The sequence below is a fragment of the Loxodonta africana genome, chromosome 5, assembly GCF_030014295.1.
Source record: "Loxodonta africana isolate mLoxAfr1 chromosome 5, mLoxAfr1.hap2, whole genome shotgun sequence".
Lineage (NCBI taxonomy): Eukaryota > Metazoa > Chordata > Mammalia > Proboscidea > Elephantidae > Loxodonta > Loxodonta africana.
In genome coordinates, this window is record NC_087346.1 from 70,771,212 (window position 1) to 70,792,998 (window position 21,787).

The 21,787-nt window shown below is 38.1% G+C and overlaps 1 protein-coding gene across 20 annotated transcripts in view; it reads left to right on the plus strand.

Moving 5' to 3' along the window:
- Nucleotides 1–21,787, plus strand: part of SEC31A (SEC31 homolog A, COPII coat complex component) — an 83,196-nt gene that overhangs the window by 48,988 nt on the left and 12,421 nt on the right. For 10 of the 20 annotated variants that reach the window (XM_010594099.3, XM_023553312.2, XM_023553314.2 and 7 more), the window contains 4 exons: nt 1,654–1,827; nt 4,629–4,721; nt 5,422–5,545; nt 7,324–7,665. In XM_010594099.3, the coding sequence (XP_010592401.1) occupies nt 1,654–1,827; nt 4,629–4,721; nt 5,422–5,545; nt 7,324–7,665 (733 nt within the window). The remainder of the gene's footprint in view (nt 1–1,653; nt 1,828–4,628; nt 4,722–5,421; nt 5,546–7,323; nt 7,666–21,787) is intronic. The other 10 variants (XM_010594105.3, XM_010594106.3, XM_064285655.1 and 7 more) reach the window with 5 other exon arrangements.

Here is a 21,787-nt window from a genome sequence, read left to right on the forward strand (position 1 = left end):
TTCCTAATAAGGTTTCATTATTATATTCAGATAAAAAAAATATTATGAGACCCTTTATCTTAACACCTTAAGAACCTCTAACCCTTATTTTTAGTACCACTTTTTTGTAACCATATACGTTTTTCTGTATATTATTATTCGTGCTTTTCTTTGGACTCTAGTGTGTAATTTTCCTCCATGAAAGGCTGGAAAGTATACCTAAAAAGTTTAAATGACCCTTCAAACTTTTTTTTTGAAATTTTAAATAAGAATTTATTAATTCATTTTAAAGATAGCAATAATAAACCAATTATATGTGTCATGGATTGAATTGTGTCCCCCCCAAAATACGCGTCAGCTTAGTTAGGCCATGGTTCCCAGTATTGTGTGGCTGTCCTCCATTTTGTGATTGTAATTTTATGTTAAAGAGGATTAGGGTAGGGTTGTAACACCCTTACTAAGGTCACATCCCTGATCCAATGTAAAGGGAGTTTCCCTGGGGTGTATGGTCTGCACCATTTTTTATCTTAAAAAAAGAAAAAAAAAATTTTTTTTTTTTTTTTCTTACAAGAGATAAAAGGAAAGGGAAGTGAGCACAAAGTGGGGGACTTCATACCACCAAGAAAGTAGCACTGGGAGCAGAGTGAGTCTTTTGGACCTGGGTTTCCTGTATGGAGAGGCTCCTGGTTGCGGGGAAGATTGATGACAATAACCTTCCTCTAGAGCTGACAGAGAAAGCCTTCCCCTGGAGTGGATGCCCTGAATTTGGACTTCTAGCCTACTAGGCTGTGAGAGAATAAACTTCTGTTTGTTAAAGCCGTCTACTTTTGGTATTTCTGTTATAGCAGCAGTAGATGACTAAGAAAATATGTTAATGTAATATTTTTATGAAAAACTGTATTTTCAAAAAAAAAACAAAAAATAGTGAGAAGTGTGCAGTGTTTTACATTTTTGCAAGTCTGTTTAATGTCTGGGTTAGTAGAGGACAGCTGGATTTACGTATCTGCTTCTGCCATCAGTCTGCTGTGATTTGTTGTCTTTTTTACAGACCCTTTAAACATTTAAGGAATTTGTAGCAATAGAAAAAATTTTAAGATATTAAAGTCAACTCTTGCTGAAACATTTTATCACATTGCTTTCGTTGTTTTTAGATGATGCTTAGAACATATATATATATATAAATATATATGGCCAACTCATATTTAACTCTACATCTGTATAAGCTACCCTGAGTTTAACATCTTACTCTTTTATTTCAAACATCTCTTTTTTAATTCCATCTCTGTCGTAGATAACCATTTTCTTCCATCACAATCTTTAGCAGGTGACTCTCTTTTGGGATCTAAAAAGAAAGCTGTGTTTTTGTTTTTTAATTACTTGTGTGTTTTGTAAGCATTATTCAAAGCACAAGAAAACAGTAGAAAGCATTGACCTTGCATGCTAACTGTGCAGTGGACATAATTCAAATTTCTGCCTCAGTTAAATTACAAATTGCTCAATGTCATGGACCTTTGAGGTCTTTCTTGAATATTTGTAACCACGAATGTGAGTATAAGAACAAAATGGGGTCTTTTGAATGGTCTCTTGGTTTTACTTTAAGAAAACCATCACGCTGTCATATAGTTAGGTGAACTGTAACAATTTGCTTTGTTTTCTTCTACTGCTTCTTTATAGGCAAATATTGTTCAGCTTCGTGACAGACTTTGTAGAGCACAAGCAGAGCCCATACCAAGACATGAAACGCCCAAAATTCCTTATGAGAGGCACCAGCTGCCCAAGGGCAGGCCTGGACCAGCTGTAGGCCACACACAGATGCCAAGAGTTCCAGCTCAACAATATTATCCCCATGTGAGTGACCTGGTCCAGGTGAAGTGGGCACGTTTGTGTATTTCTATTCAACAATTGTAAGGATGGCGCAGGACTGGAAAACATTGTGTTCTGTTGTACATAGTGACGCTATGAGTCGGAACCGACTTGACAGCACCTAACAATGACATTGAAAGCAATGGTTTTAGTTTGTTGGGCAGGAGTCCTTCTCTGATAGGCCGAAAGCTAGATATCGTATTGTTTTAGTAGTCGTACTTTCTAGATTCTTAAAAGTAGTATTTATGATCTACCTTTCTAAATCATCCCTTTAATCTGGTCATGCAAATTAGATCTTAAATATAAAGTAATTTTTAACTACGGAGATTTTGCCTTATTTTTCCATCACTTAATCTTCCCTTGTACATATATTCTTGAAACATCTACAATATGATTGATCTAACAGGCAGTAAGTAAATAACAGAAACAGTCTTGTGGGTGATTTAGTTAATTTTATAAAATGTTTTTAGAAAACAGTCTTGTTTGGTTATTCTTTTCTCTAAATCATTAACATACGTTTAGTGTGTCTTCTGTAACAGAACAATAGTTTCCAGTGTACAAATCTTGTCTTTGGGTGTTAGAGAGAAGAAATTGACCCAAGGCTTATGAAGTTGTAGGTCATGGGGATTGATAAAAAGCAAGTTACAGCAATAAATAAAGAGGTTATTGGTATTTATTATGTCATTGTCAATCTGTTATTTTCTCTAGGCTCTTGAATTTATTAGTTTCTGCTGTGGTATTGTAATATACATACTCTTACATAAGTGTCTTTGCAGAAAATTGGAGGGTTTTACTCTGTGTTAATAGTACCCATAATTATGGTTTTTAAAAAGCATTTTCCCAAATTATAAAAGTAACATGTATTCACTGTCCATAATTGAGAAGGTATAGACAAGTAAAAAGAAAGGAAGGTTGCCACCCAGAAATGTTGATCTTTAAAACATTTTGTTTTGTTTTTAAACTGTTTATGGATTCAGGACTTTGAAAATTAAGACCCTTTTAAAAAATCAATTTTAATGAAAAAATTTTTAGAAATACCTGCCCCTGTTGAAGAAAATAGTGCAGAAAAAATGTTTTCATGTACTAAAATTACCAAAAGTTAAGTGGCATGAAGTGTGGCCTCTTATTATCTTTCAGTATTTCATTTAGAAACCAGTAGATAACCTTCATGTTCTAAAATGAAAAGTATTTTTCATAACATAGTAAAGAGATAATCTGCCTATTGTAAAATAGAACAAATTGCTGATAGGATTGGAGGGGTCTTTTTACAACTGATGGTAACAAAAGTAAATATAAAATCATGGGAAAAAAAATTATGTCTGTTGTACTTTTGATTGATACTTAATCTGGGTAGATTACATTCAAATGTAACTTATCTAAAAGATTCTGTAATTTTTTCATTCATTTGACAAATATTTGTTGAAAGCCTACTGTGAATGCCTGAACTCTAGCTATTGAGGGTACAGTGGAGAACAAAATAGACCAAATGCCCCCCTGCTCCCATGGAGCTTACAACTAGAGTTAAAAAGTCTATGACATAGTAAGTGGGACACATAATATCTTGGACAGAAAAATTTAGAAGTACAGAGGTCACATGCCAACCAGAGTTTTAAGACACGGAGCTTGAATTTCTCAGTGTTGCATGTCTGTTAGGAGCCAAGTTGGGATTAGACCCTCCAAGTACCTTGTGTTAGCCCACACTGTCTGTCAGGGTACTGAAGCAAGGCATTTTCTACATCTCTACCAGCAGAGAATATTCACTATGTGCTTGGGTTTTATCTGTCTTTCTGGAAAAAGGTAAAAACATTAGAAGACTTTTGTTATACTTTGACTTATCAAACTCATATTAAAAAAGAAAAATAAATCATAAATAGTGATTTTCTTGATTAACGTCAAGAATATGTTGAATTATATGTTGAATGAATGAAGACAGTGGCTCATGATTTTAAAACTGTGTTTATAGATGGGTAGAGGGGTTAAATGAGGCCAGATTAGTAAGAGCTCCACCCCCACTTCAACCAACACATTTATCTGTTTTATAAGAGTTTTAACAAAGATTTACTTGACAAAAGTATTTTTTTTAAAAAACTTAAAAACTACTGGACTCTAGGGCAAGTCACATGGTGTGATGTACAAAACACTGCCTTAGGAATCAGGAGACCTGGTATCAGTTCAATGAGTTGTATGGTCCTTCGCAAGCCCCTTTGCTTCTGTAGGCCTTGGTTTTCTCAGTGGTACAGCGTGGGGATTAGACTGGATAATGCTTTATGCCCTTTCAGCTTTAATGTTATCAGATTGTATGATTTTTAAGCCTCAGATGAGACTAATGTGATTTTTGTGGCTCTAATGAAATCCAGAAAAGGGAACATCTTATAACAGTATGTTTACAGATCTAATGATAGCATGCATACTATTAATGCTTTAAAAATCAGTTTACTCAATTATCTTTTTTTCCAGAATGTATTCTTTTCTCCCCTACTTATAGAACCTAGCTTCCCCCCTTATTCTTGACATTTGAATGGCATTGTTCTTTGTGCTTTGATTTAAGTTTTCATACTTATTTTTCACTTACTGCCTTCCTTCCTTTTGGTTGTGAGTATATGTTTTTCTTTGGAAATTCCAGCTACCCTGAATGCAATCACTTGACGAATGTATGCTTTCTTGTTGCTCTTATTTTTTGCTTTGCATCTGGCAACTAATACCTTTTAGGTTTTTTTTTTTTTCTTCCTTCTTTTAACGTTTTCATTTTTTATTTTCTGTGATTGGTATTTCTTTGTTCAATTCAGGTTAGAATTGCCCCTACTGTCACTACCTGGAGTAACAAAACTCCTACTGCCCTTCCCAGCCATCCACCTGCAGCCTCTCCCTCTGACACACAGGTATATCCTTCATTATTCCTCTTTGAGCAGAATTCTGCTCACTTATATATAGGTATATATTCACTAACCGTCCTTCCTTAAATTCCCTTTCTCCAATTCTGCCAGCTTATTGCATTTTAATGCTTTTAGGATGCAAGAAGCCGTTTTTAGCACAATTAATTTATTTCCTTATCCCTCTTTCTCCTTTTGCAGTTCTAAATTGACTTGAGCTAGAAAAGCATCAACCAAGATTCTAACAGTGGTTTAAAAGTCTGATTTCACCGAACGTGGCTTTTTGTGTGTGCGTGTGTGTGTGTGTGTGTGTGTGTGTGTGCGCTGCATAAATTGAAGAGAAGCCGAAGTTCCCTTTATGGCATTTGTATTTATGTTTTCAGAGTATGGAGTAGTGGATGGGATTTATTATAGATGGAAAACCCTGGTGACTTAGGAATATCATTGATACTCTATCTTATGAGGCTGTTAGCATCCATTGCCATTCACTGCAATTATTACTTTGGACCTGTCTGATGTTTAAAACCACTCAGAATGTGTTGCTCAGGCAGTGTGGTGTTCTAAAGAAGACAGAATGTGCAGAATGCAATAAAGTTTTTTTTTTTTTTTAAATAAACGTAAGAACTCCATTTAGAAAATTATAAGCCCGTCTGGTAAAGTTTCTGATTCCAAATGTAATCCTCCTTCTTACTATATTCTCATTTCCTAGGGAGAAAATCCTCCACCTCCAGGTTTCATAATGCATGGAAATGTTAATCCAAATACTGCCGCTCAGCTACCCACATCTCCAGGTCATATGCACACCCAGGTACCGCCTTATCCACAGCCACAGCGTAAGTAGCGTGACCCTGAAGTCCTTTCAGAGCAGCAGGTCTGATCTAACGTAGCGAGCGTTTACTTTGAAGCTCTAAATCCTTGGTCAGATCAGATTTGACAAGTAAGAACCATTCTGTATAGGACTCTGCTATAGTGAAACATGGTTTCCCAAAGAGGTGGCCTAATCAACATGCTAATAAGATGCAGTGCCCTGAGTCAGTCTGTTCAGAACAATTGGTTCTTGTTCTTGGGTCATTGCTAAGACCTATTAAAGAGTGTCAGTTGTCCTATGATTTTGGTATTAAAAAGCAGAATTTTTGAAATTATTTAGTACATATTCTTTTTGTTCAGGAAAGATGACACAAAACCAGTTTTGGAAAAAATGCTCTTAGAGGGCTTTTTTTTTTTTTTAAATAACGTATTCACTTGGAAAGTAAGAAATGATCACTATTTTGAAGTTTAAATGGAGAGGTAATAAAAAGCCCTCAGAGGGGAAAATGTTATGTCTAAATAAACAAGAGGCCACTGCCTAGTGAGAGCTAATCCAAACTAGCATGTTTTGTGCTACAGTGGACATTCTTACTTAACATGGATACAGATTTGGTGGAACCTCTTGCTCATGTGCTTAATGTGAAGGTTCTGTCTTCAAAGTACTGATAGGAAACAGTACAGTTCTACTGAATTCGCTCTAGAGGTTCATACCCACCCTGGTCACACAGGATGCAATGGTATTATGATCTCTCTAATCTGAATTCAGAGTCCCTGGGTGGTGCAAATGGTTAAGTGCTCGCCTACTAACTGAAAGTTTGGCCATTCGAATCTCCTCAGGGGTGCCTTGGAAGAAAAGCCTGGTGATCTACAGTACTTCTGAAAAATCACAGCCATTGAAAACCCTGTGGAGCACAGTTCTAATCTGAAACACATGGGGTTGCCATGTGTCAGAATTAATTTGATGGCAGCTGGGTTTTTTAATCTGGGTTCAGGCCTTTGCATTAAAAAATTAGTTGCTGCCTGATTGTTTACTGACCAAACAACATATTAAAAAAAAAAATGCAAACCCATTGCCATCAAGTCGATTCCAACTCATAGCAACCCTACAGGACAGCATAGAACTGCCCCATAGACTTTCCAAAGAGCATCTGGTAGATTCAAACTGCCGACCTTTTGGTTAGCAGCTGAACTGTTAACCACTGTGCCACCAGAGTTTCCAGCTACGTATAGTATGTCTAATACAGTAATTGTTTTGTCAGGGATCATAGAGGGTTGACTCTTGGTTCAGAACTGTGCTCAAACTCAGAATTTGAGTAACTGGTGATTCTGCTAGTTGTTGGAGAAGATACTTGGCTTATGATAATAGTGCTCATATAGTTTTTATGGAGACGAGGCTTCGAGCCGCAGCCAAACAGAATCTCTTTACTGTAAAGGGAGTGCTTTGGGTGTGTAATGCCAGCATTGTTCCATCTGGTGGCTAGTAGGTATCACTATAGTTTTTTTTCCAGGAACAGGAAAATCTCAGAGGATTAGTCTTACAGTTCTTGAGTCTGATGATTCAAAGACTTTCACAGCCAGAGCAACCCTGGGGATGATGGTTTTCAAATATTGGACCTAATGAGACTAAGCGTATTTAGGGCACTGAACCATCAAAAACATAAGTATTAGCTTTTGGTTATAGCTTGTTGTTATCAGAAGAATGATTAAAAATAATTTCCATAGAATGAGATAACTTCTTGGGTTTTTGTTGCACTTGAATAAACTTGTAACTAATTAAAATTTCTGTTTCTTCTCCTCGGTGTAGCTTATCAACCAGCCCAGCAGTATTCGTTCGGAACAGGGGGGTCAGCAATGTATCGACCTCAGCAGCCTGTCGCTCCTCCTGCTTCAAACGCTTACCCTAACACCCCTTACATATCTTCTGCTTCTTCCTATTCTGGGCAGTCTCAGCTATATGCAGCACAGCACCAGGCCTCTCCACCTACCTCCAGCCCTGCTGCTTCTTTCCCTCCTCCCCCTTCCTCTGGAGCATCCTTCCAGCATGGCGGACCAGGAGCTCCACCATCATCTTCAGCTTATGCACTGCCTCCTGGAACAACAGGTACACTGCCTGATGCCAGTGAGCTGCCTGCGTCCCAAAGAACAGGTCTGCGCTTGAAAGGGATTTGGTTTGGCTCCCTCCTTTATATTTTCATGAATGGATGGATGGGTGGATGGAGGGGAGTTATCTCTAACTGTTTGTATACTGGATACTGTGAGGTGTTGATCGGTTTTTATAACTAATTCTGTGAGTGCTTCTGAAAGTCTGATCCTCCCACAAGGAACATAGTTGCTAAATGAGGAAAGCTGTAGAGCTCTAAAAAGATAAAAGCGTATCATCTGCCATTGCACCTAAAATAAGTGGTAAGAAGCTAATTGGCAATTACCTGGTAGTTGGGACCAGGTTTAATTGACACTGATTTCTTTACTGAGCAAAGTTATGCTCTGTATCCTTATTGAGAAGTTTTCCATTTATAAAACTATTTGTGGCTGAAACTCATTCTTGGAAATTAAGGAATACAGTGTCTTTAATGAGGTTGTACAAATCTTATAATTTTATTTGTAAAAGTAAGGAGTGATCTCAATAAGAAAAAAATGAGAGAACACAACTCGGACAAAAAGAGCCTGTAAGACAGCAGAAAGTCAGTGTACAATAGTGCGGTGATTCTCCATTAGGGTGATACTGCCCTCTAGGGCATTCTGGAAATTTCTAAGCATACGTTTTTTGTCTCCTAGTGTAGTTGTGCCTGAACATTTCTAATTAAAATCATAGTTTTATAAATTGTTTTTATAGTGAAATATACATGTTACATAAATTATTTTTATTTTTCATATATTATACTTAAAGCATTATAGTAACCTTTTTATGGATAGATTATATAATCTGATTCTTATTTCAGGATAGTAAAATGGTTCTAAAAAATATATGCTATTAAATGGGGACAATGAGTCAGGGATGAGAACCACTAACGTCATGGTTAAGAGTATGGAATTAGACTGCCTGGCTTTGTATCTCAGCTCTGCCACCTCCTAGCTATGTGACTTGTGTAAGTTACCTACTCCTTTAAGCTTCTGTTTCTTTATAGAAAATGGTACCTATCTCATAAGCTCATAAAGAGGATTATATATATTTATATATTAAAAGTATTTAGGGACAATAACTGCTATATCGTAAGCGCTTTTTTTTAAATGTTCATTGTGATTACAGAAAACCTCATTCAAAGTTAGAGCTCTGTGCTTTTTAGCATTTGGAAATAGGTTCCCTTTCAGATTATAACTGATGGTTTTGAACTAAAAACCAAACCAAATCCAGTGCCGTCGAGTCAGTTCTGACTCATAGTGACCCTGTAGTCTAGAGGGCCTGCTTTGCCCTTACTACTAAGCCATCTGTGATAGCCTGCTGTTGTTCCTGAGAGTATATATTTTCCTTTATTTTATGTGCTAAGCAGTAGCTTTAATTACTGAACTCACCTATCATAAAATAGAATCTATTAAAGAGGTGGTATTTTCTAATAATATGACCAAAAAAATAGATATAAAGTATTTTTTTTATTAACTTTTATTGAGCTTCAAGTGAACGTTTACAAATCAAGTCAGTCTGTCATGTATAAGTTTACATACATCTTACTCCATACTCCCACTTGCTCTCCCCCTAATGAGTCAGCCCTTCCAGTCTCTCCTTTCGTGACAATTTTGCCAGCTTCCCACTCTCTCTATCCTCCCATCCCCCCTCCAGACAGGAGATGCCAACACAGTCTCAAGTGTCCACCTGATACAAATAGCTCACTCTTCATCAGCATCTCTCTCCTACCCACTGTCCAGTCCCTTCCATGTCTGATGAGTTGTCTTCGGGAATGGTTCCTGTCCTGGGCCAACAGAAGGTTTGGGGACCATGACCACCGGGATTCCTCTAGTCTCAGTCAGACCATTAAGTATGGTCTTTTTGTGAGAATTTGGGGTCTGCATCCCACTGTTCTCCTGCTCCCTCAGGGGTTCTCTGTTGTGCTCCCTGTCAGGGCAGTCATCGATTGTGGCCGCCTAGGCACCAACTAGTTCTTCAGGTCTCAGGATGATGTAGGTCTCTAGATCATGTGGCCCTTTCTGTCTCTTGGGCACTTAGTTGTCGTGTGACCTTGGTGTTCTTCATTCTCCTTTGCTCCAGGTGGGTTGAGACCAATTGATGCATCTTAGATGGCCGCTTGTCAGCATTTAAGACCCCAGATGTCACATTTCAAAGTGGGATGCAGAATGTTTTCATAATAGAATTATTTTGCCAATTGACTTAGAAGTCCCCTTAAACCATGGTCCCCGAACCCCCGCCCTTGCTCCGCTGACCTTTGAAGCATTCATTTTAGCCCGGAAACTTCTTTGCTTTTGGTCCAGTCCAGTTGAGCTGACCTTCCATGTATTGAGTATTGTCTTTCCCTTCACCTAAAGCAGTTCTTATCTGCTAATTAATCAATAAAAAACCCTCTCCCTCCCTCCCTCCCTCCCCCCCTCGTAACCACAAAAGTATGTGTTCTTCTCAGTTTTTACTATTTCTCAAGATCTTATAATAGTGGTCTTATACAATATTTGTCCTTTTGCCTCTGACTAATTTCGCTCAGCATAATGCCTTCCAGGTTCCTCCATGTTATGAAATGTTTCACAGATTCGTCACTGTTCTTATCGATGCGCAGTATTCCATTGTGTGAATATACCACAATTTATTTACCCATTCATTCGTTGATGGACACCTTGGTTGCTTCCAGCTTTTTGCTATTATAAACAGAGCTGCAATAAACATGGGTGTGCATATATCTGTTTGTGTGAAGGCTCTTGTATCTCTAGGGTATATTCCGAGGAGTGGGATTTTTGGGTTGTATGGTAGTTCTATTTCTAACTGTTTAAGATAACGCCAGATACATTTCCAAGTGGTTGTACCATTTTACATTCCCACCAGCAGTGTATAAGAGTTCCAATCTCTCCGCAGCCTCTCCAACATTTATTATTTTGTGTTTTTTGGATTAATGCCAGCCTTGTTGGAGTGACATGGAATCTCATTGTAGTTTTAATTTGCATTTCTCTAATGGCTAATGATCGAGAGCATTTTCTCATGTATCAGTTAGCTGCCTGAATATCTTCTTTAGTGAAGTGTGTGTTCATATCCTTTGCCCACTTCTTGATTGGGTTGTTTGTCTTTTTGTGGTTGAGTTTTGACAGAATCATGTAGATTTTAGAGATCAGGTGCTGGTCGGAGATGTCATAGCTGGAAATTCTTTCCCAGTCTGTAGGTGGTCTTTTTGCTCTTTTGGTGAAGTCTTTAGATGAGCATAGGTGTTTGATTTTTAGGAGCTCCCAGTTATCTGGTTTCTCTTCATCATTTTTGGTAATGTTTTGTATTCTGTTTATGCCTTGTATTAGGGCTCCTAGAGTTGTCCCTATTTTTTCTTCCATGATCTTTATCGTTTTAGTCTTTATGTTTAGGTCTTTGATCCACTTGGAGTTAGTTTTTCTGCATGGTGTGAGGTATGGGTCCTGTTTCATTTTTTTGCAGATGGATATCCAGTTATGCCAGCACCATTTGTTAAAAAGACTGTCTTTTCCCCAGTTAACTGACACTGGTCCTTTGTCAAATATCAGCTGCTCATACGTGGATGGATTCATATCTGGGTTCTCAATTCTGTTCCATTGGTCTATATACCTGTTGTTGTACCAGTACCAGGCTGTTTTGACTACTGTGGCTGTATAATAGCTTCTGAAGTCAGGTAGAGGGAGGCCTCCCACTTTCTTCTTCTTTTTCAGTAATGCTTTGCTTATCCGAGGCTTCTTTCCCTTCCATATGAAATTGGTGATTTGTTTCTCTATCACATTAAAAAATGACATTGGAATTTGGATCGGAAGTGCATTGTATGTATAGGTGGCTTTTGGTAGAATAGACATTTTTACTATGTTAAGTCTTCCTATCCATGAGCAAGGTATGTTTTTCCACTGAAGTATGTCCTTTTGAATTTCTTGTAGTAGAGCTTTGTAGTTTTCTTTGTATAGGTCTTTTACATCCTTGGTAAGATTTATTCCTAAGTATTTTATCTTCTTGGGGGCTACTGTGAATGGTATTGATTTGGTTATTTCCTCTTCGGTGTTCTTTTTGTTGATGTAGAGGAATCCAGGTGATTTTTGTATGTTTATTTTATAACCTGAGACTCTGCCAAACTCTTCTATTAGTTTCAGTAGTTTTCTGGAGGATTCCTTAGGGTTTTCTGTGTAAAAGATCATGTCATCTGCAAATAGAGATAATTTTACTTCCTCCTTGGCAATCCGGATGCCTTTTATTTCTTTGTCTAGCCTAATTGCCCTGGCTAGGACTTCTAGCACGATGTTGAATAAGAGCGGTGATAAAGGGCATCCTTGTCTGGTTCCCGTTCTCAAGGGAAATGCTTTCAGGTTCTCTCCATTTAGAGTGATATTGGCTGTTGGCTTTGCATAGATGCCCTTTATTATGTTGAGGAATTTTCCTTCAATTCCTATTTTGGTGAGAGTTTTTATCATAAATGGGTGTTGGACTTTGTCAAATGCCTTTTCTGCATCTATTGATAAGATCATGTGGTTTTTGTCTTTTGTTTTATTTGTGTGATGGATTACATTAATGGTTTTTCTGATATTAAAGCAGCCTTGCATACCTGGTATAAATCCCACTTGATCAGGGTGAATTATTTTTTTGATGTGTTGCTGTATTCTGTTGGCTAGAATTTTGTTGAGGATTTTTGCATCTATGTTCATGAGGGATATAGGTCTGTAATTTTCTTTTTTTGTAATGTCTTTACCTGGTTTTGGTATCAGGGAGATGGTGGCTTCCTAGAATGAGTTGGGTAGTATTCTGTCATTTTCTATGCTTTGAAATACCTTCATTAGTAGTGGTGTTAAGTCTTCTCTGAAAGTTTGGTAGAACTCTGCAGTGAAGCCGTCCGGGCCAGGGCTTTTTTTTTTGGAAGTTTTTTGATTACCGTTTCAATCTCTTTTTCTTGTTATGGGTCTATTTAGTTGTTCTACTTCTGAATGTGTTAGTTTAGGTAGGTAGTGTTTTTCCAGGAATTATCCATTTCTCCTAGGTTTGCAAATCTGTTAAGAGTACAATTTTTCGTAATAATCTGATATGATTCTTTTAATTTCAGTTGGTTCTGTTGTGATGTGGTCCTTTTCGTTTCTTATTCGGGTTATTTGTTTCCTTTGCTGTATTTCTTTAGTCAGTCTAGCCAATGGTTTTTCAATTTTGTTAATTTTTTCAAAGAACCAGCTTTTGGCTTTGTTAATTCTTTCAATTGTTTTTCTGTTCTCTAATTCATTTAGTTCAGCTCTAATTTTTATTATTTGTTTTCTTCTGGTGCCTGATGGATTCTTTTGTTGCTCACTTTCTATTTGTTCAAGTCGTAGGGACAGTTCTCTGATTTTGGCTCTTTCTTCTTTTTGTATGTGTGCATTTACTGATATAAATTGGCCTCTGAGCACTGCTTTTGCTGTGTCCCAGAAGTTTTGATAGGAAGTCTTTTCATTCTCGTTGCATTCTATGAATTTGCTTATTCCCTCCTTGATGTCTTCTATAACCCAGTCTTTTTTCAGGAGGGTATTGTTCAGTTTCCAAGTATTTGATTTCTTTTCCCTAGTTTTTCTGTTATTGATCTCTAGTTTTATTGCCTTGTGGTCTGAGAAGATGCTTTGTAATATTTTGATGTTTTGGACTCTGCAAAGGTTTGTTTTATGACCTAATATGTGGTCTATTCTAGAGAATGGTCCATGTGCGCTAGAAAAAAAAGTGTACTTTGCAGCAGTTGGGTGGAGAGTTCTGTATAAGTCAATGAGGTCAAGTTGGTTGATTGTTGTAATTAGGTCTTCCGTGTCTCTATTGAGTTTCTCACTGGATGTCCTGTCCTTCTCCAAAAGTGGTGTGTTGAAGTCTCCTACTATAATTGTGGAGGTGTCTATCTCACTTTTCAATTCTGTTAAAATTTGATTTATGTATCTTGCAGCCCTGTCATTGGGTGCATAAATATTTAATATGGTTATGTCTTCCTGATCAATTGTCCCTTTTATCATTATGTAGTGTCCTTCTTTATCCTTTGTGGCGGATTTAAGTCTAAAGTCTATTTTGTCAGAAATTAATATTGCTACTCCTCTTCTTTTTTGCTTATTGTTTGCTTGATATATTTTTTTCCATCCTTTGAGTTTTAGTTTGTTTGTGTCTCTAAATCTAAGGTGTGTCTCTTGTAGGCAGCATATAGACGGATCGTGTTTCTTTATCCAGTCCGAGACTCTCTGTCTCTTAATTTGTGCATTTAGTCCATTTACATTCAGCGTAATTATAGATAAATAAGTGTTTAGTGTTGTCATTTTGATGCCTTTTTATGTGTGTCGTTGACATTTTCATTTTTCCACATACTTTTTTGTGCTGAGACGTTTTTCTTAGTAAATTGTGAGATCCTCGTTTTCGTAGTGTTTGACTTTATGTTTGTTGAGTCGTTACGTTTTTCTTGGCTTTTATCTTGAGTTATGGAGTTGTTATACCTCTTTGTGGTTACCTTATTATTTACCCCTATTTTTCTAAGTAAAAACCTAACTTGTATTGTTCTATATCGCCTTGTATCCCTCTCCATATGGCAGTTCTATGCCTCCTGTATTTAGTCCCTCTTTTTGATTTTTTACATATTGACATCCGTGATTCCCTGTTATGAGTTTTTTTTTTTTTTTTTTTAATTAATCTTAATTTGTTTTTGTGATTTCCCTATTTGAGTTGATATCAGGACGTTCTGTTTTGTGACCTTGTGTTGTGCTGGTATCTGATATTATTGGTTTTCTGACCAAACAATATCCTTTAGTATTTCTTGTAGCTTTGGTTTGGTTTTTGCAAATTCTCTAAACTTGTGTTTATCTGTAAATATCTTAATTTCGCCTTCATATTTCAGAGAGAGTTTTGCTGGATATATGATCCTTGGCTGGCAGTTTTTCTCCTTCAGTGCTCTGTATATGTCGTCCCATTCCCTTCTTGCCTGCATGGTTTCTGCTGAGTAGTCTGAACTTATTGATTCTCCCTTGAAGGAAACCTTTCTTTTCTCCCTGGCTGCTTTTAAAATTTTTCTCTTTATCTTTGGTTTTGGCGAGTTTCATGATAATATGTCTTGGTGTTTTTCTTTTTGGATCAGTCTTAAATGGGGTTCGATGAGCATCTTGGATAGATATTCTTTCATCTTTCATGATGTCAGGGAAGTTTTCTGTCAGGAGATCTTCAACTGTTTTCTCTGTGTTTTCTGTCCTCCCTCCCTGTTCTGGGACTCCAATCACCCGCAAGTTATCCTTCTTGATAGAGTCCCACATGATTCTTAGGGTTTCTTCATTTTTTTAAATTCTTTTATCTGATTTTTTTTTCAGCTATGTTGGTGTTGATTCCCTGGTCCTCCAGATGTCGCAGTCTACATTCTAATTGCTCGAGTCTGCTCCTCTGACTTCCTATTGCGTTGTCAAATTCTGTAATTTTATTGTTAATCTTTTGGATTTCTACATGCTGTCTCTCTATGCATTCTTGCAACTTATTAATTTTTCCACTATGTTCTTGAACAATCTTTTTGAGTTCTTCAACAGTTTTATCAGTGTGTTCCTTGGCTTTTTCTGCAGTTTGCCTTATTTCCTTTGTGATGTCTTGAAGCATTGTGTAAAATTAGTTTTTTATGTTCTGTATCTGATAATTCCAGGATTGTATCTTCATTTGGGAAAGATTTTGATTCTTTTGTTTGGGGGGTTGTAGAAGCTGTCATGGTCTGCTTCTTTATGTGGTTTGATATGGACTGCTGTCTCCGAGCCTTCACTGGGAAACTAGTTTTTCCAGAAAATCCGCTAAAATAAAATGCAGTTAGATCCCTATCAGAATTCCCTTTGGGTTATACCTGCCACCTCGTTCCCTGTAAGGTTGAAAGTCTGGGATTTGGATTATATATGCTTGGCTGTAGCTGGTTCTGTGTTTTTAGTCCAATTAGGGGTGGATTTTTGGTCCCTGGGTTTTTTTGTTGTTGTTGTTGTTCCTTTTCTCAGGCCGAAAGAGTGGGTTAGGAAAAGACCAAAAGAAGAAAAAAAACAGGGGGGGGGCGGGGAATACAAAGCCGCCGCGGAGCCGGAGCCAGAGCCGGAGCCGTTCTCCCTCTGGCTCAGGCAATTCCAATGTTAATGATGCCGCCTGGGAAGGGTGGGGGAGGGATCAGAGAGATAGGAGAGTAGCACCTCAGAATATAGCCAGAGTTGCTTGTCTTGCTTGGAATGACTATTATATCTGAGATTCCCGCGGGGCGTGTCGCCTATGTGTGCTGGCTGTGTGGAGATTGCCCCCGGGGGTCTGGCCCTCTGAAGCGACCCACTGTCAGTCTGAATCCTAGCATGAAGTTTCCCCTGCTGGGATGCTTTACTCCCGGCTCCAAAATCAGTCGCTGCCTCCCGGGGACTTCTCCTCCTGCCAGCTGTCGCCGTGCCGCCCCCGCGGACCAGGTGGGCCCCCTCCCGGGGTTAGTTCAGGGGAGTGGAGCAGCTGTCCGTGCTTGCACCATGACAGCGCCCAGTCAAATGCCCGTTGGGAGGGTTCCCCGGCTGGGACGCTGCTCTCCCAGCTCCAAGACCAGTCACTGCCTCCCAGGGACTTCTCCCACCGGCTGCGTCGTCACGCCACCCGTGCGAACCGGCTGGGCCCCTTCCCGGGATGAGTTCAGGGCAGTAGGGCTGGGCCCCTTGTTTGCGCCGTCAGCTCCCCTGGGCTCTGCCCTAAATCGGGCACCAAAGGTTACCTGACTGGGACGCTGGCTCCAGGCTCCGAAAACAATCGCTGCTTCCCCGTATTTGTTCGTTTTCCGTCTCTAAATCTGTGTTTGTTGTTCAGGGTTAGTAGATTGTTATGTACTTGATTGATTCACTTGTTTTTCCAAGTCTTTGTTGCGAGAGGGATCCGAGGTAGCGTCTCCCTAGTCCGCCATCTTGGCCCCGCCCTGCTAAAGTATTTTTTAAATGTTAGTACTTTTAAAGTTTTGTGGGTATTTGTTCCCAGAATTGTACACATATCTCCTCCCTTCTTTGGTATGTAATTAAGTCCAAAGTACCAAAAATCTCATACACACACACATAATGCATCATCTTTTACTGCATGAATAAAATTTCAGTAATATGCTACAGATAGTTTAATATTTTGGAGAGGAATGGTAATTTATTTGTAGAGTTCTGCAGATTATCTTTTTAAATCTGGATGAGTGAAGACAGGATCCATTCTGAATAGTTGGGTAATAGAGTTCTTGAGAGAAAGAGGAAACATGGGTTCAAGTAACCCTCCAATTAAAAAGTGGTTCAGGGAGGTAGGGAAAGGAATCAACATTTATTGAGTAGTTATATGTTAGCATATAGCATACTAAAACCCGTAACCCATTGCCATAAAGTTGATTCCGACTCAGTAGTAGTATAGCATACTACTACTAGCATACTAACACTTGCCATATTTTTTTTTAAACCTCACAATCCGGAGATATAGGAATAATTATTTTTAAAAACCTTGCATTTGAGGAAGATGAATCTCCTTAAGAGTTATGTGGTGCTCTCAGGACTGCATATAATAGTAGTCTCTGAGTTGGGGTATAAATCCTGGTGTCTCAGTCCTCAAAGCTCGTGTTCATTCTTCTATACGAGGTAGTCTAGTCCTGTTGTGGGTGATAGAAATAGAAATAGCTGTCTTTGGTGGAATTTCAAAAGTCATCTAGCAACACTGTTCTAGGAAACATTACTTTATCATCTAAGTTAAATATTTGCATGTTTATTTTTTCTCCTTAAGCAAAAATTATTAGAAATTACGTGCAGTTGGCCAGGGTAAAATCTTTGCTTATATAACGGGTAAGAGAATGTTCTAACCTGGCTGAGAAACAGTGACTAATATGAAGAAGCCAAACATTTTTCAGTGTTTGGCATGCACTAAGCCTACCTGCTTTGCTACCTCTTGCATGTTAACAGTCTTATATCTTAACAGTTACAACTTTACTGTATTTTATTTTTAGATTTTCTAAAAATTTTGCTCAGGTTATATGAATAATTATGAATGAAAAATTTACCTTTGTTCTAATGTGTCTTAACTACTTTAGGTGATGATTCTCTACAGGACTTAGAAATTTCCAGTTGTCCAGTGGACAATTCCTGGCAGGCACTACAGATTTTTCAAGCCCTCTGAACTATTAGTAAACTACAAAATTTCTATGCCCAGGGTTTGAGAGGCTAATGTTGCAGTCAGCAAAACATTCTTTCAGTAAATTCTTAATGAGTAACTGTTCAGTCTGTAATCAGAATTATTCCAGACAGAAGAGTTGGGAAGGAGGCAGAAAAGGACAGTACATTTCTAGTGAACAGTTCATAGCCCTATTATAAGTTGGCATAAAAAATTTGGGCCTAATTTTGGAGTCTGAGTGCCAGTGCAAGAACTTTATACTTCATACAATAAGAGAAAAGGTTTCAGTGAAGTGTTTTTGATCTTCTGAGTGGTGTGGTCAGAGTGGTGCTTAAGGGACAGTAATCTGGAGGTGGCCTTGCAAGATAGAGTGTGGGCGGCATGGCAGAATCAGAGGCAACAAAAACAGGCTCTCTCAGTTCCAGGTATAAGGAAATGACAGCCTGAGGTAGGTTAGTGCAGTGTTGTGCCAGTGGTGGCAGCACAGGAAAGCAGGAAGTTTTCCCTGTCTCACTGTTTAGGATAAGTAGGATACTGCCAGTCAGGGGTCCCTGGTTTATTGTATGCTTGTTAATAAGGGAAAGAACTTTCAAATAGGCAGATCCCAGATTTTACTCACAATTTGTTTTCTGATAAAATGAGGACGCTATTATGAAGCTGTCTTTGCATGAACATTATTGACTTTGTTAAACAATGGAAATGTAAATTTAAGTATACAGTCTTTTGCTTCTTCACACAGAAGAGCCTTGAAAAGGGGCTTAATATTTTATGTCTCATGAAATGATGTCCTGAATTTTTTTTTTTAATTTCCATAAACATTCCTTAGCTAAATGATAGTACCTCGTTTTAACTTTTCAAATAAAGGAAAAGAGCATGATAGCTTCTTTACTTTTCTTTGGACAATTCCATTTTATCTTGTGTCAGTATAAAATGACTTCAAGAGTTCATATCTTTTTAAATTGTACTCCATAAATTTGTGACTTCCCCTTTTTAAATGTGACATGCTGGGCTGTAGGAGAAAGGCGTGGTATATGATTGATAGGGATGCTGTAATCTTGCCATCTCAAATTATGTTCTAGCCAGCAGTCTTCATGCCATCGGCACTAATAACTTTTTTCCAAGTATCTTAGCCAGTGCATTATGCTCCTGTAAAAGTACCTAAGAAAATTCCAGTGAGAAGTGGACTTGGAGAGTTACCATGGTGTGTAGTTCTGCTCTTGCATGAGAGGCCAGCAGTTCCCTCTCCCTTCCCCTATGATCCTGTGGAGGACTTATCTCTACACTAAGGTGGATAAGGGTCTGTAGTATCCAGTGACATGCCATATTCACTTTTTAAAATTAATTTCTCCCTGATTTTTATTATTTTTACTGTAGAAAGTATATTTGAAAGACCTAAGAAGGATGTAAAAAAGAAAATTAAAATTATCTATAGTTCTGCAACCCAAATATTACCACTATTAAAGTTTATTTTCTTCATACACAGACACATACATATGCATACATATATATACACACACACACACATAAAATAGATGACCTCTTGGTAAAGCGACACCAAAGTCATAACAAAATCAAATTCAAAGTTCTGAGTTAAATGCAAGGGAAACCAAATGAAATCAGAACCATATATGTACATGTATGTTCATATGTATATGTGTGCACATGCCTGCATTTTTTTTTTTTTTTGTACTTTAGGTACAGGTTTACAGGACTAGCTTCTAGCTTCTCATTAAACAATTGGTACAAATTAGTACACATATTGTTTTATGACATTGGTTAACAACTTCACGTATCAGCATTCTCCTTTCTTAACTTTGGGTTCCCTATTACCAGTTTTGCTGTCCCCTCCTGCCTTCTACTCCTTGCCTCTGGGCTGGTGTGCCCCTTTAGTCTCATTTTGTTTTCTGGGCCTGTCTAATCTTTGGCTGAAGGGTGAACCTCAGGAGTGACTTCATTACTGAGCTAAAAGGGTGTCCAGGGCCCACACTCCCGGGGTTTCTCCAGTCTTGTCAGGCCAGTAAGTCTGATTTTTTTTTATGAGTTAGAATTTTGTTTTATGTTTTTCTTCAACTCTGTTCAGGAGCTTCTGTTGTGATACCTATCAGAGCAGTTGGTAGTGGCAGCTGGGTACCATCTAGTTGTGCTAGACTCAGGCTGATGGAGGTTGTGGTAGTTGTGGTCCATTAGTCCTTTGGATTAATCTTTCCCTTGTATCTTTGGTTTTCTTCATTCTTCCTTGCTCCTGAAGGAATGAGGCCAGTGGAGTATTCTAGATGGCCGCTCACAAGCTTTTAAGACTCCAGGTGCTACTCACCAAAGTAGAACGTAGAACATTTTCTCTATAAACTATGTTAACATGCATGCATTTTTAAAGAATTGGGATATCACATACACACACAGCTTTACATCTTGATTTTTTTTTCTTAATATTATGCCCTGCACCATTATTCCATGCTTTTAAGTGCATGTAATGTTTAAAAAAGAGAGTAAGACATTTATCCCCCTTTATAGTTTTTTGAAAGAGTTTTTTAAAAAAGAGATTATCCCCTTTTTACACTTTTATGAGAAAATTATATCCAATATTAGACTGTGCTATTTTGATTTTTTTTTTTTTTTTTAATGTTGACCAGGAGTATCATTTTCCACATCTATAATGGACCTTCTTGGTACCGTCTCCTGTAGATGTTTTTTGTGTAGCTTGTGTTACCAACTAGAGAGGTTATTTGAATTATGTTTTTAAAATGTCATATTTAAATAACCTATTTAAAATCATAAAAGCAAAAACACTAAAAGGATTTAGAATTATAGTGAAGACAAAACTCTGCATTGAATCAATAAAGAGATTTGAACAGGAATCATCTAGGTTGAAGTAAAACATATGGCTAATCTATTCCATGGTCTGAGGTTAGGATTCAGGTGTATATTTAGGACTTTGATTTTTATACATTTATTACCTTCTTCTTTTTTTTTTTTTTTCATTCAGCAGACTTTGCCCCCTTCAAGTTAGCCCATTGGCTATATGTTCCTGTGCAGAGTCTCTTTGGTTCTAATTTCATTAGGTTTCTCTCCTGTTTGACTTAGAACTAACTTTAAATTTGATTTTATTATATGACTTTGGTGTCATTTTACCAAGGGGTCATTGAAATTTCTTCCCATATCCTTTGTGCTGCTGATAATTTGTTGAGCCAGGATACTCTCCCAGGCCTTAATGCCCAGGGCTTAAGTCTCTGCCGCAAGAGGTTAGGGGAAAAACTGCATTCATCTTCTGCTCATTCTTCTCATGGGGTGAGAGAGGAGGGCATGCTTTTCAGACTGTTCCCTGAAAAAAGGGCCAAGCCCAGGGTATTTATGACACTTTTAGGTTTGTAATATATTGGGTACCTTGCAGTCTGATGCTAGAGAGTGAGTGCATCAGTAGCTACAAATCTGGTGAAATGTGGGCTGAGCAAACAGTCTGGCCCACTTCCTAATGCACCTGCACGACAGACTCCCCAGGTGTGTGTGAACTGTAGCGCCATGGAGTTCTATCTCGCATGGGGAGCTACGTTGTGAAGTCATCATTTGAGGTAAAAACAAAATCACTTATACTCACTCAGTTATCCTTGATCATTCCTTTTTTCAGTTAAGGCCCTGATAAGGAAGTTGGCTTGTGTTTAGGGGCCGTATTGTGTGAAAACCATCTGTCTGTAAACACTGTGATCACACTAAGCACAATGAGATTTCAAGCTATGAGAGTACCTCTCCCGCCTCACAGTTTCTCTGGGGCACGTGCTTCTTGACTAGAACCCAAACTGAATTGAACTTACTATTTTAATTGCAATGTTCTCTTGTTCCTTCTTCCCCAAGTGAAGCTGCTTAAATTCACATAAGTTGTACGTGCATATGATACACCTGCACTGCACACTTTTGATATGAGCCTGAGCCTGGCCTGACTCTAAATATCTGACAATCTTGGAATTGGTTTGTTTCTTATCTAGTGCTTCTGTAACAGAAATACAACAGGTGGGTGGCATTAATAAAC